This window comes from Cryptosporidium hominis (assembly GCF_000006425.1).
Source record: "Cryptosporidium hominis TU502 chromosome 3 CHRO013140, whole genome shotgun sequence".
NCBI classification, from domain to species: Eukaryota; Apicomplexa; class Conoidasida; order Eucoccidiorida; family Cryptosporidiidae; genus Cryptosporidium; species Cryptosporidium hominis.
The window spans coordinates 1-16,814 of NW_667334.1; the positions used below are offsets into that span (position 1 = coordinate 1).

The 16,814-nt window shown below is 33.5% G+C and overlaps 8 protein-coding genes across 8 annotated transcripts; 5 read left to right on the top strand and 3 right to left on the bottom strand.

Moving 5' to 3' along the window:
* The first annotated feature begins 136 nt into the window (after positions 1–136).
* Chro.30393 (hypothetical protein) lies at positions 137–1,069 on the top strand. The annotated part of the gene is made up of 1 exon (XM_661854.1): positions 137–1,069. The coding sequence occupies one exon, from the start codon at positions 137–139 to the stop codon at positions 1,067–1,069; it is 933 nt and encodes a 310-aa protein (XP_666946.1).
* Positions 1,061–1,846, bottom strand: Chro.30392 (proliferating cell nuclear antigen). Its single annotated transcript, XM_661855.1, has 1 exon — positions 1,061–1,846. One exon carries the CDS (start codon positions 1,844–1,846, stop codon positions 1,061–1,063), a length of 786 nt encoding a protein of 261 aa, XP_666947.1.
* Positions 1,847–2,586: 740 nt separating this feature from the next.
* Chro.30391 (hypothetical protein) lies at positions 2,587–4,341 on the top strand. The annotated part of the gene is made up of 1 exon (XM_661856.1): positions 2,587–4,341. One exon carries the CDS (start codon positions 2,587–2,589, stop codon positions 4,339–4,341), a length of 1,755 nt encoding a protein of 584 aa, XP_666948.1.
* A 78-nt stretch (positions 4,342–4,419) lies between these two features.
* On the bottom strand, positions 4,420–5,034 carry Chro.30390 (hypothetical protein). The annotated part of the gene is made up of 1 exon (XM_661857.1): positions 4,420–5,034. The coding sequence occupies one exon, from the start codon at positions 5,032–5,034 to the stop codon at positions 4,420–4,422; it is 615 nt and encodes a 204-aa protein (XP_666949.1).
* Positions 5,035–5,695: 661 nt separating this feature from the next.
* On the top strand, positions 5,696–7,747 carry Chro.30389 (dnaK-type molecular chaperone hsp70, organellar). Its single annotated transcript, XM_661858.1, has 1 exon — positions 5,696–7,747. One exon carries the CDS (start codon positions 5,696–5,698, stop codon positions 7,745–7,747), a length of 2,052 nt encoding a protein of 683 aa, XP_666950.1.
* Positions 7,748–8,421: 674 nt separating this feature from the next.
* On the top strand, positions 8,422–13,737 carry Chro.30388 (amiloride binding protein 1). The annotated part of the gene is made up of 1 exon (XM_661859.1): positions 8,422–13,737. The coding sequence occupies one exon, from the start codon at positions 8,422–8,424 to the stop codon at positions 13,735–13,737; it is 5,316 nt and encodes a 1,771-aa protein (XP_666951.1).
* A 567-nt stretch (positions 13,738–14,304) lies between these two features.
* Positions 14,305–15,507, top strand: Chro.30387 (hypothetical protein). The annotated part of the gene is made up of 1 exon (XM_661860.1): positions 14,305–15,507. One exon carries the CDS (start codon positions 14,305–14,307, stop codon positions 15,505–15,507), a length of 1,203 nt encoding a protein of 400 aa, XP_666952.1.
* Positions 15,508–15,667: 160 nt separating this feature from the next.
* On the bottom strand, positions 15,668–16,768 carry Chro.30386 (hypothetical protein). Its single annotated transcript, XM_661861.1, has 1 exon — positions 15,668–16,768. The coding sequence occupies one exon, from the start codon at positions 16,766–16,768 to the stop codon at positions 15,668–15,670; it is 1,101 nt and encodes a 366-aa protein (XP_666953.1).
* Between the last annotated feature and the right edge of the window lie 46 nt (positions 16,769–16,814).

A 16,814-nucleotide genomic window follows, 5' to 3' on the forward strand; every position in this document is an offset into this window, starting at 1 on the left:
TGACCAAAATGGGATAGATCCTAATAAGATTGGTAAATATAAAAATAAAGGAAGAAGAATTTCATTAAAACATTGTTTAGAAAAGAATTGGAAATGTTATTCTCATAAAAACATTAAGAATACTAATGATCAAGAAATGTATGATTCTTTTATAAGATTAAGATTAAGTATAGAAGAGCTAATATTTAAAGATATAAAGTATAGATCAAATTATGATGAAGAAAAGACAATGATTACAATTAATAGACCAGATTGTGTTCATGATTTATATTCTGCTTTATTAGTAATATATAACATATTATTTGATTGGTATATGATAGATTTGAGATCAATAGAAAGAGAGCTGGATATGGGGATTAATAAAATGATTTATGATACAATAATAAATTCATTAAATAAATTATATTTTGAATTATTAAATGGATTAAATTTAGTTAAGTTTGATCTGTTTCAATATAATATTTATTTGGTATTATGGATTCAATTACATGTTAGAAAGGAATTTTCACTACAATTTAAAGATAATTTACAATACTATAAGAATGAATTACTTTCTCAATGTGAAGATATATTGGAGAAATATGTAAAAATTGAGAAAAGCAAAAATAATGCATTGGAAAGAAGAGAAAAAGGTCTCCATTCTGATGATTATTATGAAAAGAAGAGATTAAGTAGTATAATTAGTCCAAATATACATTTTAACCATCATTTTAATTCAAGTTATGATCGTATTCTCAAGAATAAAGTAGATATTGCCTATTCATTTAAGGCAGTTTTGAATAGTTTATTAAGTGATCTTAAAGAAATGAAACAATCTGAATATATAATGAAAAGTTCTCGTTTTTATAAGGTATTATTGGATATAACTCTATTGGAAGATCAAAATCTACGAATATTATCTAGAGATATTCTAATTGAATTCGCAAGACAGGAGAAAGACACAATTAAATCTTCTTCCTTATCATCACCATCGCCATCACCATTACCTTTATCACCATCGTCTTTAATTTTATCTTTGCCTTCAGAAGAACAAATCTTACCAATGATAAGTGATTATTCTTCATCTTAGTTTAGGAGCAAGATAAAATTGCATGTTTCCATGTTCATATTTGTCATTAAGTGGAAATTGTAATCTAAGTGGTACTCCTTTTGAAATACTAATATTGACAGTAGTGCTTAAAGGAGATGCTTTTGTAAAGTATGAGAGGTATCTAAGGGCATATTTTTGGGAAATTGTATCATCAGCATGAATTTGTACTGCTTTAGTTATATCAGGGCTATCATTAAGAGGAAAATTAAGATCGATTTTTCCATCATCACCATCCACACAAAATTTGATATACTTTCCACTAATTTCAAGACTAACTTCATCTCCAATACCTGACATATCTCTAACAATTGACTGAAATAAATTTGAAGGCATTGTAACATTACATTCGTATTCCTCTTCCGGGATTGAAATATGTTCTTGTTCAATATCCATTAACCTTAAAATACATTCCTTTGACGAGAGAATTCCGCTATTATCTTCAAAACACATAGTAATTCTATTATCTTCATTATCATCATATTTTTTAAGAGTCATACTAGTATCTTTATCGCAGAATTTCATAAATTTAGAGAGTTGTTGCATATCCAAACCAAGAACTACTGGTCTATCACATCTATAATGTTCAAATGCATCTGGTTGGATATTCAGTGATACTAAAGCAACATGAGAAGAGTCCATGGCTTGAAGATGTAGCCCATCGCTATCACAATCTATGTTAATATCATGGCAAAGCTCTTTAAGAGCTTCTGCTATTTTTTTAAATAGCATGGCATTCTGTAATCTAGCTTCAAACATCTCTTTTCAAATTAAAGCCAAGATATCTGTGTTAACTTTATTACTATAATATTACTATATTAATTCTAGTTTTAATTTTATTATATATTTTTATTGTATTGCTCTTTATTCCCCCAATTGTGGGGCCTTATTACCTTTTTTTTTACCTGCAGAATAAGTTTAACTGATTTGGCGCCAAACAACATAAAAGGCTATGCATGGAGAAAACGAATTGGAAAAATAGCTTAATAATTAGAAAAGCATTCGAGATAAAAATAAATATTTTTGCCCATATATTTTGATTCTTGGATTGGAGCTTTTAATTATTTTATATTGCAAAGACAGCTATGAAGTTATCTTGTGAATAATATAGTGAGTATAAAGAATAAGAATAAGAAAAATAGGATTGGGATAGAAGAAGAGTGACTTGGTTTTACTAAAGTTCACATTTTAACAGCAAAGTGACTTGTTGGATTTTCTAAAAATAAGAAAAGCGAGAAAGGATTTACTTCAGAATAATTCTTCATGCCTCATCACTTTTATGCATAATTGATTACGCGCTAAGTCCAAATTGGAGTAATTATTATTTTTTTAATTTAAAAGCTTTAATAGTAACGGAAGATAATACGAAAAAAAAAAGATAGGTTAAATGAGAGATTGAGACAAAATATTAGAAAGGAATTACTGAATGTGTTTGGATTGAAGGACGAAGAGAGAGAAAATCTGATTTTAGTTGAGCAAAATAGACCAGTGTAAATAAAATGTCGGTATATTATCGCTTTTTACATGAAAAATCGGATTCATATCGTGCTATTGAGCTAAATGTAACTTCAGTCAGAACTTCAGACTTGAAGATGCTTGTTGCTGAACATGCAGGTTTGGGTAAGGAATATATGAAACTTTTTGATCTAAAGGTATTTGACAACGATGAAAAAGAAGCTTTTCCTGACGATAAGTTATTGCCAATTTACTCCAGAGTAGTAATACAGCGTATACCTTGGAGGGAGCTTAAAGAGATACACCATGATGCTCAGAGAAGTATTGCAGAAGGCGAGGAGACAGAAGTTGTAGAAGAAACAAAACTGACCTTACCTTCGGAATATATCTGTAAATTATGTGGATTTCCTCTACTAAATCCAGTACTTATTAAATGTGCTGGAAGCTGTGGAGCATCTGCATGCAGGGACTGTGTAAAGAATTATCTTGAGCAAAATAAAGCTGTGGCCGTTAAGCCTTGTCCTTCCTGTGGACAAAGATTCAGAGGTAGTGTACCTAATAAGAGTCTTGCTAATATGTTAGCGACCATAGACTGGGATAAGTTTAACTACCCTGTTAGAAATTCTGAAGCTGATGTTTCTAAGGATTCAGATTATTTGCTCAAAAACCAGGACACTAGTATTTCTGGAGAAGCGTTAACACATGATTCTGTTTCCGTAGCAAAAACTGATCCTGAATTGGATGAAGTCAAGATAAGTATGGAAGTTAGTACTTTAGCACAAAATTTAAATCAAGACTCTAGTTCTATTCCAGTGGGAGAAAGTTTGCAAAAAGACTTATGTGTTGCCGAAACTAATACTAATGAGAGCTCTGAGCACAAACTTGCAATACCACAAGCTTCTAATGTTGACTCAACTTATAGGAATGAAGGAAATGTGGCTTCAATAAATGTTCAAAGTACAACAGACGAGAGCCTAAACGCAACTTCTTCTGCTATAGCTACAAACTTAACCGCAGAATTGAAGCAACTCTCTCCACCTAACATTACTAATTTGAATGAACAAAGTATTGAAACTTCAATTCCTATAATTTCAAAAGCAAAAGCTGCTGCTCCTTCATACTCTGGTTTGCCTGCTCCTGTATTACCCCCACACCATGCTCCTCCCCTTATAGCTACTCACCAGCTTCCGCCACACCCTGGTATTCATGCACCACCCCCTTTTATGGATCCTTGGAACATGCAAGGACATCCCTATCCAGCATATGCTCCAGATGGTGCATCACACCATTTCCATCCTGGATATCCTGGAGCTCCTTTCCCACAGACAGGGCCTACCCATCCATATGGATATGTAATTCAGCCTCCAAATATGATAAATCCTGGTATATACGGTGCTCATGCACACTTCCAACCATTTGTTGAGCCAATTTTGCCGATTTGCGGTCCTTACTTGACAGAAGAACAACAAATTCAACTTGCAATGTCGTTTCCAATGCTATCAAAAGAAAATTTTGAGCTTATCAAGCAGGCCCAACAAAGTGTTAAAGATATTTGGGGGTTGCTCCCAAAATCTATCCGCTCATCTCTTCTCCAAGAAACACAAGATTTTGGGAATTCAAATGAAAAGAAGAGCAAGCTATTCAAGAAAAGAAAAGATTATAATTATAATACTCAAAATAACATAATTAACAATAATGGAGTAAATCCAATCAATAATCACCATAATAGTAATAATAGCAGTAGTAACTCTGCTCACTCATATAGTAAGCATCCAAGCCTTAAAAAGAGGTCTGTATAACTTTTAGTCATAATCTTTAATAATTATTTTGATTGAAAATCTGTATCTGCTTCCTTTGATTTGAATTTAATTAAATTATTATAATGGGATCAAGTTTCTACCCAAACAACTTCTGTTTCCTATGGCTACTTTATTTTGAAAAGGAAGTGGTCCAACAAATTCCTGCTTGTTCCAATCAACATTTGCTAGAGATCTTGAAGACTTGAATATGTAGCTATCTTCCTTTAAAATACTAGCTTCTTCCATAACCTGAACGCTTGAGTTACTTGCTAAGTTGGTCATGCTTTTACTATTCTTACAAGATCCAGGCTGTCTATATCTTTTAAGTTCCATCTCAGATTCTTTAGGAACTTCCCTTTCCATACATTTTCTTGGTTCTACATACTCCTCCATTAGTGAATAACCTCCTCCTGGACCCATCCAAACAGTCTTGTACTTTAATCTGTCTCCCTTTTTTACTAAAGAATTTGACTCCAATCTAGATAAATCCTTGATACATACTGAATCCAAAGATGCGCTTGAAATATCGCAATATTCATCATGATCTATCTCAATACTAGTACTCGGTAAACTTGGGAACTCTCTACTTTCTCTCTTGGTAGCAGCTGTCTCAACTTCAAAATCTGTATTTGTTCTTGGAATGGACAACACACTACTCAAACCTGAACTTCCATTCTTGTAATACCTTTTCATATTATTAAAATTTGCTCGTCTAAAGCCTAAAACTTAGAGAATTTATTAGGGAGTGAAAGAATCCTATTTACTTATGTTAGTAATAAGTTTATAATAAACTTTACTAACTTTCTTATCAATATATCTTAATATGGATTTTTTTTAAATTGAAAAACTGTTGTGTCCAAACCTCTACTTTTTCAATGTTGGTATGAAAAATATGGAAAGAGGTCAATCTTAGCCTATGATACTCCATTAAAATATTTTAATACAAATGGTAAAAGTAGAAACATATTAAGTTGAATTATTGCATGCAGAAATATTCCTTTGTTCAAAATAAAGCAAGTTTCATGATCAAACCTTTTTATAATTTAAACATTATTGATTTAACCTAAAATCTACTTATTCTTTAAAACTTTATTTGTAAATATTGAATATTATTGCATTTTTTTTGTTTTAACTAATCTTTTTCTTTATCTATTTTTGACAATAAGAACACGTATGGCGCCAAAAAGCCCGTGTAGCAAAATTTATTTATGGAATTAGAGAAATAAAAAAAAGCCCAATTTAATAATTTGAGAATTCGGCAATAAGTTAAAGGTGCTTTAATAGAAGGAATTGCTTTTTAGTGTTAAATTTAGAATTTGTTCCTTGGTCAAATCACTGACTTGTTCTTTCGAGAATGTCTATGATAATTAATAGTAGCTTTAATGGGGTGGTGAATTCGTCTGGTATTGCAGCTGGAATACTTAAAAGGAGCCTTCCGTTAGTGTTTTCAAGGTATATGAGCTCAAAATGTGAAGGTAAAAAGTCTTCAAATAGGAGAATTACTGGTGATATTGTAGGAATTGATTTAGGAACTACAAATTCTTGTACTGCCATATTAGAAGGTACTCAACCCAAAGTATTAGAAAATTCTGAAGGAATGCGAACAACTCCATCTGTTGTGGCTTTTTCTGAAGATGGGCAGAGATTGGTTGGTGAAGTTGCAAAAAGACAAGCAATCACAAACCCAGAAAACACAGTTTACGCAACAAAGAGGCTAATTGGAAGAAGGTACGAAGAAGAAGCAATCAAGAAGGAACAGGGAATTTTACCATATAAGATTGTCAGGGCTGATAATGGGGATGCTTGGGTTGAAGCTAGAGGTGAAAGATATAGCCCAAGTCAAATTGGGGCATTTATTTTGGAAAAAATGAAAGAAACTGCCGAAACTTATCTTGGTAGAAGTGTAAAGCATGCTGTTATTACTGTGCCAGCTTACTTTAATGATTCTCAGCGTCAAGCAACTAAGGATGCTGGCTCTATAGCAGGCTTAAATGTAACAAGAATCATTAATGAGCCAACAGCAGCAGCTCTTGCATACGGAATGGAAAAAGCAGATGGCAAAACAATCGCAGTTTATGATTTGGGAGGAGGTACTTTCGATATTTCTATTTTAGAGATTCTTGGCGGAGTGTTTGAAGTTAAAGCAACTAATGGTAACACTTCCCTAGGAGGAGAAGACTTTGACCAACGAATTTTGAATTATTTAATTCAGGAATTCAAGAAAACGCAAGGAATAGATTTAAGTCGTGATAAGCTTGCATTACAGAGGTTAAGGGAAGCCTCAGAAACTGCAAAAAAAGAGCTGAGTAGTAAGACTCAAGTTGAAATTAATCTTCCTTTCATTACTGCTGATGCAAGAGGTCCTAAACATCTACAAATCAAACTAAGTAGAGCCAAATATGAAGAACTTGTTGACGATTTATTGAAAAAGACTATTTCTCCTAGTGAAAAATGTATTCGTGACTCTGGTATCCCTAAGGAAAAGATTAATGACGTTATTTTAGTCGGAGGAATGACTAGAATGCCTAAAGTTTCTGAAACAGTTAAAAAGATCTTTGGAAGAGAGCCATCAAAAGGAGTTAACCCTGACGAAGCTGTTGCAATGGGAGCTGCTATACAAGCTGGTGTTTTGAAGGGAGAAATCAAGGATCTTTTGTTACTCGACGTTACACCCTTATCTTTAGGTATTGAAACTTTGGGTGGAGTTTTTACTCGATTAATTAACAGAAATACCACAATACCCACTAAAAAGAGCCAAGTATTCTCCACTGCTGCAGACAATCAAACTCAAGTTGGAATTAAAGTTTTCCAAGGAGAAAGAGAATTTGCTGCTGATAATAAGTTGCTTGGACAATTTGAAATGATGGGAATTCCTCCAGCACCCAGAGGGGTTCCTCAAATTGAAGTCACCTTTGATATTGATGCAAATGGAATTATGAATGTTGGTGCAATTGATAAGTCAACTGGAAAGAAACACGAGATCACTATTCAATCTTCTGGAGGTCTAAGTGGTGCTGAAATTGAGAAAATGATCAGAGAAGCTGAAGAATACAGAGCAAATGATCAAGCCAAAAAAGAGCTTATTGATCTCAAGAATGATGCAGAAGCCTTTATCTACTCTGTACAAAATCAAATTTCTTCTCTAGCTGGCCAAATCAATACCCAAGAAAAAGATAGCTTGGAATCCAAGATTTCTAAATTACAATCTATTTTACAAGAATCTTCCCAATCTTCAGACTATGAATCCGCTATTCAGAGTATTAAATCACAACTAGAAGAGCTTAAACAAGCTTCTTGGGCAATCACTCAAAAGGCATATAAACCAGGTAATTCAGACAATCAATCTAGTGAAAACTATGCTAATCATGAGGATAATTCCTATGAGTCTCAAGATTCAGATTCTTAATTTTTTATTCAATGATATTTTATAACCTAGAGATTTCTCTCTCCTAGTACTATTAACTCTAATAGCTTTTTTTAGATTTTTGTCTAAAAGCATTAAACAATAATTTTGAGCTTTTCTATCATTTTTATCCAATTGTTTTGTGAATTTAAATATTCTCTTATTTCCCTAAGTGTTCTCAAGTTATACTTAAAAGTAAAAATTGCTTGAGACGGCATGCATGCAAATTGCAAATTGCATGCAAAAATCCGAGCATGTAGATGCAACAAGGTTTGAATTTCGTATAAAGTAAGGTCTAAAGATGTAAAAGTGATATTATTTGTAATATTTGATTTCTCTCGAATAGAAATCAATTGAAATAATTTTTGGGAATTAAAAATTAATATTATTCAATCTTAATATAAATAGATTCGAATACTATTTTCACCAATACCTCCCTTTTTTTCTTAACTTAGAGAGTATAAGTATTGGCGATAAATACATTAATAAGTTAAATCTAGTGCTCAAAAGCTTACAGATTTTTTCAATATAAACAAATAATATTAATTAATTTAAACCTTAAATTTAATAAAGATTATTTTGCATAAGAAAAAGGCTGAATGCAGCTAAATAAGTGTCGAAATTAACTCACTAATATTATATATAATCTTAATTTAAGCTTAAACAATCAAGAAAAGATGCTTCATTGGTTAAAGTTCTTGCTTCTGACTTTTTTCAGTTTATCTGAACTAATTTGTAGTCAAATAAATGAAGCTGATGCTTCAAATCCACTAACTAGAAATGCGGGAATTCTTCCAAGTATGAATGAACCTTCAGCTATTGAAGAGCTATTATTTCCAGAAAGACAAGAACAATCTAAAGGCAGACCTTCGCTAAGATCTTTACAGGAAAAATCTAACAATCCAGAAAAGGCAATAAGCTCTGATAAAAAATCCGAAAAAGGATGTGTTTTGTATTTGTATACCCAAGATTCTCCAAATCCCACAGAAATTATAGATGGTGCCTCCTCCTGTCCAGAAGAAGGGAATAGAGGCTATATGTTACAAAGTGGGGTTGAGGATGAGGCAATATCTGGACCTTCTAACTCAATTGTGGAAATCTCTCCAATTGTTCAAGAATACTTTTGTATTAAAAGATCAAATTGTATAGTTGCTATATCTGGAGTAGGTCTAACACAAGATGATTCAATTTACCTACTAAAAAATGAAGATTATTCTCCAGAGAAGAGTATTAAGCAAAAGAACTTATTACTTAGTGATATTCTAAGAAAATGCCCCCCAAATAGAATTGGCTTGGGACCGTTTAAAGGAGTAAGATCATACGAGACTTCAGAGCTCGTTATTGGTGATAATATGCAAAAATCTGCTACTAGGCAGGCGACAGTAATCTTCAGTATAATTGGGATTAAAGATGATGCTAATAGTTTTACAATTTGTTATTCTCCTGCAAGAAGTAGAGCATTTAAGGATACCATGAGCCCAAAATTACATATTTATTCAGCTGGTTTATTAACTACCAAAGAAAACTCATCTTTTAATTGTGATTTTGAGCTCCAAGGTTACCTTGGTTGTGGATTCAGCTCTCTTTTAGACTACCAAACAAAGACAAGATTTGAACTTGGAGTTGGTGAAGAAACTATAGTGGGGTCGAGACCAGAAAGTGATACAACTACAGGAGTAAAGGGAGAAGGGCACTATATTTTCTTTAGAGCACCAGGATATATGCCAGGAGCTTCAGCAGTATTGATAGGAAATCCAAGGGTATATAGCTTTGGTAGTCATTGTCTAACTTTAAGATATTTCATGGCAGGAGCTGATGTAAATGTATTAAGGATGTATATGGCGTCAGGTCTTTTGAACTCAGTTCAACTTGATAGTAAAGGAAATCGTCTGGAAAACAAAATCCCAAAACCTACATTGCATTATGGACGTCCAAACTGGCTTGTTGTAGGACAGCAGGGTCCATCATGGTCATGGCAATTTGGGGGGTTTGAATTCTATTCTGATGGTATAACTCCCTTGAGAATGATTATTGAGGGAGTTGGTGGACGTTCTGAGGATAGCTTGATTGCTTTGGATGATATTATTGTAAAATCAGGGCATTGCTCAAATGAGGTAATGAGATCTAGTGAGAGAGAGGACCAAAGATGTGTATGGGGAGAAGTGAGGCTTGTAAGTAGTAACTTCACAACTGAGAAGTCTTGGGAAGTAGAGGGAGCTTTGGGATGTAGTGGAAGAACCTACTCTTTCAATAATATTAATGTAAATTCTGACCTTGTTTCAAGTACTGACTGGATTCCATGCTGTCTACCAGGATATGGAAACTACACTGTAAGTTTACATGATTCTTACGGAGATGGATGGAATAGTGGAAGCTACTTGGAATTCAGGTTCTTTGATGAAGTGATTAAGGTTGGAGAAGGATTCAAGCAAGGATCTAGCCTTAAGACTGAATTAAGCATTGGTTCAATACAGATAGAAAAGGTTGAAGCAGATGAAAAAACAATTAGAGCTACAATAAAGTCCAACAGAGAGGGAGTGGATGTTTGGTGTGGAATTACCAGAGCAGGAGCTATTACACCAACAGTATCAGTTCTTAAGAAATATGGACAAAGAGCCCCGAAATCGTTAAATATAAAGGAGAGTCATACATTTGTTATTTCATCATTTTCTAAGGGTGAAATTAGACCAAATACAGAGTACGATCTCTTCTGCTTCTCTGAGGAAGTCAGTAGAATCATTAAGAATAAGGGAAATACTGAATCTGCTTCTAGTGTGGATGATCTTTCTGTTGAATACTCAAGAATAAGAGTAACTACTGATTCAAAGAGCCCAGAACTTGAAATAAAGCAATTTAAAACATTAGAGGAAAGTGTTGAGCTTACTTTAAAGATTAATGAATCAGGAACGATTTGGTGTATGGCAGACAATAATAACAACTTTTCAAGAATTAGAGATTTGGCAAACAAAGACCATATTGATGAACAGAGACTTGTAAAACTTATAAAAAGTAGTGGAGTTGAGAAAAATATCTCCAGTAAGGATATTATTGGAGATATTAAACTATCAATTCGGAATTTAATTCCATCCACAGAATATGATATAGTCTGTTTGGCAGAGGATTTAGCATTACCAAGATCAAATAGAATAAGCTTTGAAAAAGTGTTGGCAAACTTAACCAAGAGAGTCACAACTAAAGATAGAGTTCCGAAAATTGAGATCACGAGGATTGTACCGGAACTTGGAAGATTTAATATTGTTGTAAAGAGTGATACTCCTGGAAAGATAACTTGTGTAGCAACTCTACCAGAAGGTATGTATCCAAGTCCAAGCGAAATTGAAAAGTATGGTCAAAATACTGAAGTGAGTGATCCTAAAGAAGAAAAGCAACTAATTTTGAATGGAATTGAAGGCAACCAAAAGTATATTATTTATTGTATGGCTCAGAGTAGGACAGGACTAACAATGACTATCTCAGATATATGGGCAACAGCAAAGGATATTTCTTCTTTTGGAAAGTTTTGTGATATCCCTTCATACCCTTCAGAAGTAGAAAATGGAATGGAAACACCTTTTGATCCTTTGACATATTTAGAAGAAATGAAAGTTAGGAGCTACTTTGACTCAGTAAAGGAGTCAGTTGGGTCAAAAGGTCCTTATAGGGTCACATTATTTGTGAATAAGACCGAGGCATATGAATATTTGGATTCCCTAGATCTCCATAAAAGGACTCCAGAGCTTTACCCAAAGCCAAACCCTCCAGAGAGATATGCAAGAGTTAGGTTTGGATCTTGCAATGAAACTGAAAATATGGTTGATTCTCTTGGATTGAATGGTCTTTACCACCAGTGGAAAGTTGGACCTATTATTCTTACCAAAAAAGAGACTGAGAATATAGGCTTATGGAATGTCGCAGATTCAAATGCTACTAGCAACGTAAGTGAAGATGAGAAAATTATAGCAATGAAACATTATCCAATATCTGAGCCAAGACCAGTAGAATGTGATGGCTGGAATCCTACTGGACCTTTTGGGAGGAGGCTGGAGCAGATTATAATAAATGATGAAGGAAAAACAAGATTCTCAATTCCTATGCTGAAATTGGGAGAGCTTTTGGAACAGAATTCTTTGGATAAGATAGTATTCGAAACTTGTGGAAATTATCTTCCCAGAGACCAAGTAGTTGGAAAGGATTATGTCAAGTTAGGTCCAATAATTTATCAACCTCACAACGTTACTTCAGAGAATGAGGAAGAACAGGAAAGAAAAGATGTAGATGAAGAAGATGAGGATGAAGATGCAGAGCCGAAGCTATGGATAGGCTTGAAAACAAAGGAAGGTAATCAGTGTCCAATATTTTTCGAATTGAAAGCACCTTATACAACATTAGAGAGCATTAGAAATGGCCACGCAAAGATAGAGTTTGACAGGATGCATCAGATGTTGGTAAATAGGATTTGGTACGATGGAACTTCTTTTAAAACTCTTCAGGACTTGGTTAGTACTTACAATGAAGCTAAAGCAAGTATTGAAGAAAGTCAAAGCTCAGGTACCCCATTTAGCAACCTTCCTTTAAAACTTGTAACTCCAAATATTCTACAAGAGAGAAGAATACAAAGAGAAAAACATATGAATGAACTAAGGCTAAGAAAGCTTCAGTTCCTTGAAATGTTTAGTAGAGGAGGATTGGAATCCAGAGCTAAACCTGAACACTGTGAACCTGGAGGTAGAAGATTCCAAGTTTTCAAATCCCCTAATAGAGAGGCATATACAGTCAATTGGATCGGATGGGAGCTAACTCTCACAAATGATCGTGATAGTGGGCTGAAAATATGGAATTTAACATTTTTAGGAAGAAGAGTGGCATTTGAAGTTGCAATGGTGGACGCAATGGCTCATTATACCGTATTTGAAAGACAGTGGTTCTTCTTGGACAGTTGGTACGGAGGTTTAGGTACAGCAGCAAGAAAAGTCCATCCTGGTCTTGAATGTGCAAACACTGCTCAGACTATCTTCTGGGATAATAGTGCCTGTATCTTCGAGTTAGATACTGGAAGACCAATTAGATCCCATTGGAAATCTGGAGGTATTAAAGATGCTGCACCCCTTACTAGTCTAGTTATCAGGCAAATTATTACAGTCTCCAACTACGATTACATTGTAGACCTTATTTTGTATAATCAGGGATCATTTGAAATGGGAGTCAGCTTTACAGGTGAACTATATGCAGGTCTGGAAGTACCATATTTCTCTGCTAAACAAAAGAAATACGGGACTCAGATTACTCCATCTGGACAAATGGCAGCTTTACACTCTCACTTTGCTGTTTGGAAGGTCGACTTTGATCTTGGACCAGACTATACGGATAACTCTGTAGCGTGGGTCAAAGTAAGGAGAGATCCTGAGAAAGAAGGACACCATATGTTGGAGAGAATTATAGCAGAAAGAGAAACGAATGCCTATTCTATGCTGAATGAAACTCATCATCATCCTAAAGCATACTTTGTTGTTGATGAAAAATTACAAACTTATGGGAATGTTGGTGGGTTTATGATAAAATCTATTAAATCTATTGCAGACTTGATGCCTGAACACGAGCTTTACTCAGGACCAGCATCTTGGTCAAAGTATGATTTGGCTTCTTCCGTGTTTAAGTACTCAGAACTTGATGCAGATCTTCCAAGAGATAATAAATTCGCTTCAAAGCCTGCTGTCAGGTTTGATTCGTTCATTATGGATGATGAAGTTATCCGACATAGAGACGTTGTAACTTGGGTTACATCTGGGATTTGGCATATTCCAACATTGGAGGATGTTCCTCAAACTACAGCTCTTGGAAATACTTTAGGATGGTATGCAAGACCATTTAATTGGTGGCCTATGGATCCAAGTATTACTCTTCACAATGCAGTCAAAGGTGACTTTATTGAGCCAGGTACATGTGCACTACAGAGGAAAGGAAATCTATTCCAGCTAATAAAAGTGGTCGAATAAGGGGTTGAATACAATTGCTTTAAAATAATCCGAGTAAAATCCTAGCTATTTCAGTATGAATGCAATAAACTACCGGATTCTGGGAAATTCAGGTAAAAAGATTATTATTTTATTAATTTAGCAAGAGAATATGTTTAAAGATACATTAGAAATTCAGATTTAAAATCATATTTGAAAAACCATTTAGATTTAAGTTAAGTTAGGATATTTATGTCTAGGTTTATATTTTAGATTTATTTGTTAATCTATATTCATTTCATTTTCTTCCTCTTTACTAAGATATTTACTCCAAATTTGATCTATCTAATTTCTAATATATTAAATCTTTCACATAAAAAATGTATTTATAGAAGAGGGGGGACTAATTACTTTATGGGGGGTCTCGTAGATGCATTTTTATATAAAAAAAAATCCGACACCCAATGCCGGTATAGGATTTAAAGGCCTGAATAATTTGGAAAAAAAAATAATAAAAATTGTCATTTCTTTCTTTGTTTAAGTTTTTTAAAAATAAACTACTTTTTGATCTATGTTTATATTGTTTCTATTCTCACATTCTTTATTGAAATGAGAAGAAACAATCCCGACCATAAAACTCCAGATTCCGACAAAAAGGAGCTCAGATCTTCCAAAGATTCCGTTGTTATTTACGAGGATGAATATGAAAGGGAAAATAATCAGGAAAATGAAAACAATAGGGGTAATCATAGCGAAAAACCGAGAGATATCGACAAGGGAAGTAAAATCAAAGTAAACCTTGGAAATATAAATATAAATGGGAAGAAATGTGACTGGGAGATAGAGAGTGGGAATTTAAAGGAAAATGGGGAACCTGGACAGGGGAACCTCAGCAACGACGAAAGTGCTCACCTCCTGAAAAAAGAACGGCATGAACAAAAAATTGATATCCAAAATAAAACAGATAACGAACTTTTTCAAAACTTAAAGAAAGAAGCGGTGAATTCGTTTCTAGAAGTAAAACAGGACCTATTGGAGCAGTATTTAGAGTTCAGGGATCAGGTTTTTAAGGGACAGAAATCATTCAGGGTCTTATCTCAGGTAGCAACCGCAAACCTGTTCTTGATGGGTACCCTAAACTGCATTTTTGGACTGATCTCAATAAACTTGCTAGCAATAGTCATCTCGCTATATATTATATCCATATCCTCTGTGGTTTTAATCATTGAAGTATCTAAAAAGAAGCGAATCAAGCACATAGAGATATTTGTTCGCACTTGGTTCAAATTCCTAGAACTATCAGTTGGAAGAGGATCTATACAAATTCTGCTCTGCACCATTTCTCTATATTTAACTCAATCTACATACTTCTCACTCATGTCACTATTTGTAGGGCTTACAGGAATACTTAACATTATATTTGGGATATTAGCAGCGTCAAAGCTAAGAAAGATTCTAAATATCCTCAAGTATTACGGGAGCAGGGATTTAGAAGATCTAGGTATTTATAATAGAGATGAAATTTCCCATTCTGAATTGGGAAATATTAAAATAAGCAAAGATCATGACCCTGAATATAAGCTTAAAAAAATCCACCGTTTTTTTAATGCTTTGGATGAAGATGGAAATGGCCAAATCAACCAGGATGAGCTATTCAACGGATTAAAGTCATTGAATTTCCCTTTCAGTATTTCAAAAAGTGAAATAGAAATCATATTCGATCATTTGGATAAGGATTCAGATAATATGATTTCTATTGAAGATTTTGAACATTGGTTCATTTCTAATAAGTGCCCCTATTTTATATTGTAAATTCATGTTTAAAGCCAAACTATACATAATTATAAATATAAATATACACAACATAGAATAAAAAAGAGAAATATTTCCCTGCTTCTCTTTAATATTACTGCTGTAACTGTAAATGTGCCACCAATATATAAAATGATCACCTATATTTAAATATCTAGTTTCACATATATCCTAAATCTCCTTTTAGCATTATCCTCTTATCCCAAAGTCTAATTGCTAAAATTCTTAGAGTTTTCACAGGATCCAGTTTAGAGTCATCTTCACTTAGTCCTTTTTTCAGAATTCCCTCCAATGGTTGTTCATTTACTTGAACTTCCAAAGTCTGTATCCCATGTTCATTCGTATCCAGGTTTGATAATTTTGAAAAGTCTTCACCTAAAAGGTTAATTGCAACGTTTGAGATTACAGGATTAAATTTTTCAGAAATTAAAGTAATATGAGAATGCCCATTTTCTCTAAAAGGTAATAAGGATGTTAAAAACAAACTTGTCTTTTTACCAATTCCTTCAAATTCGTCAATCTCAGGATTTGAATTAAATTCCTTAACACTTTCATTTTCCACTGAAATATTAGGAAGTTTTTCATTAATTATAATATCATAATTAGTCTCATTTGATGGAATTTCAAATAATTTTGACATAGGAGAAACAGTCAAGAATGCCAATTTCCAACCGTGAATAAAAATCAAATATGAAACTTGGAAGTCATAACTTCTGCCAATAAAAGGTAAAGAAAGCAAAACTTGTAAATTAGAAATGGTTTTGCTAATAAGCAAAGATTCAATATTTGACTTATCTTTAGTATTTGAATCAGTAGTATGTCCAAAAAAGCAGCAAGTAACATGCTTTTTATCATTTGGAATATCTTCTAATTTTATAACTTTGTAACCAACACCTTTAGAGTCAGAATCATGATTTATGGCCTCTTCCAGTGATTCTTTATGGTCATTCCAAATCTTAGTAATTGCTTCTAAACTTGATTTATGGTTTTCAAAAGTAATTGCTGTAAGGTTATGCTCACCCCGAATTTGGGACAAGTAATCACCCAAATCTCCTTTTGGATTGACATTCAAATTAAATGGTTTAATTATCAAATTATTTCCCAAACTATAATAGAGTTTTGTTGAGCTATTTTCTGATTCCTTGAAGGGGATAGTATTGCATGTAGAATAAATAAACGAATAAAATGAGTTAATAGCAAAATGATTTAAAGAATCTGGGATTGATTTGATTGAATTTGAAAGAATTTCAAGATTATCCATAAATCTAGAGACAATCTTCTCACTATTTTTTGTATTCTGAAGGTCT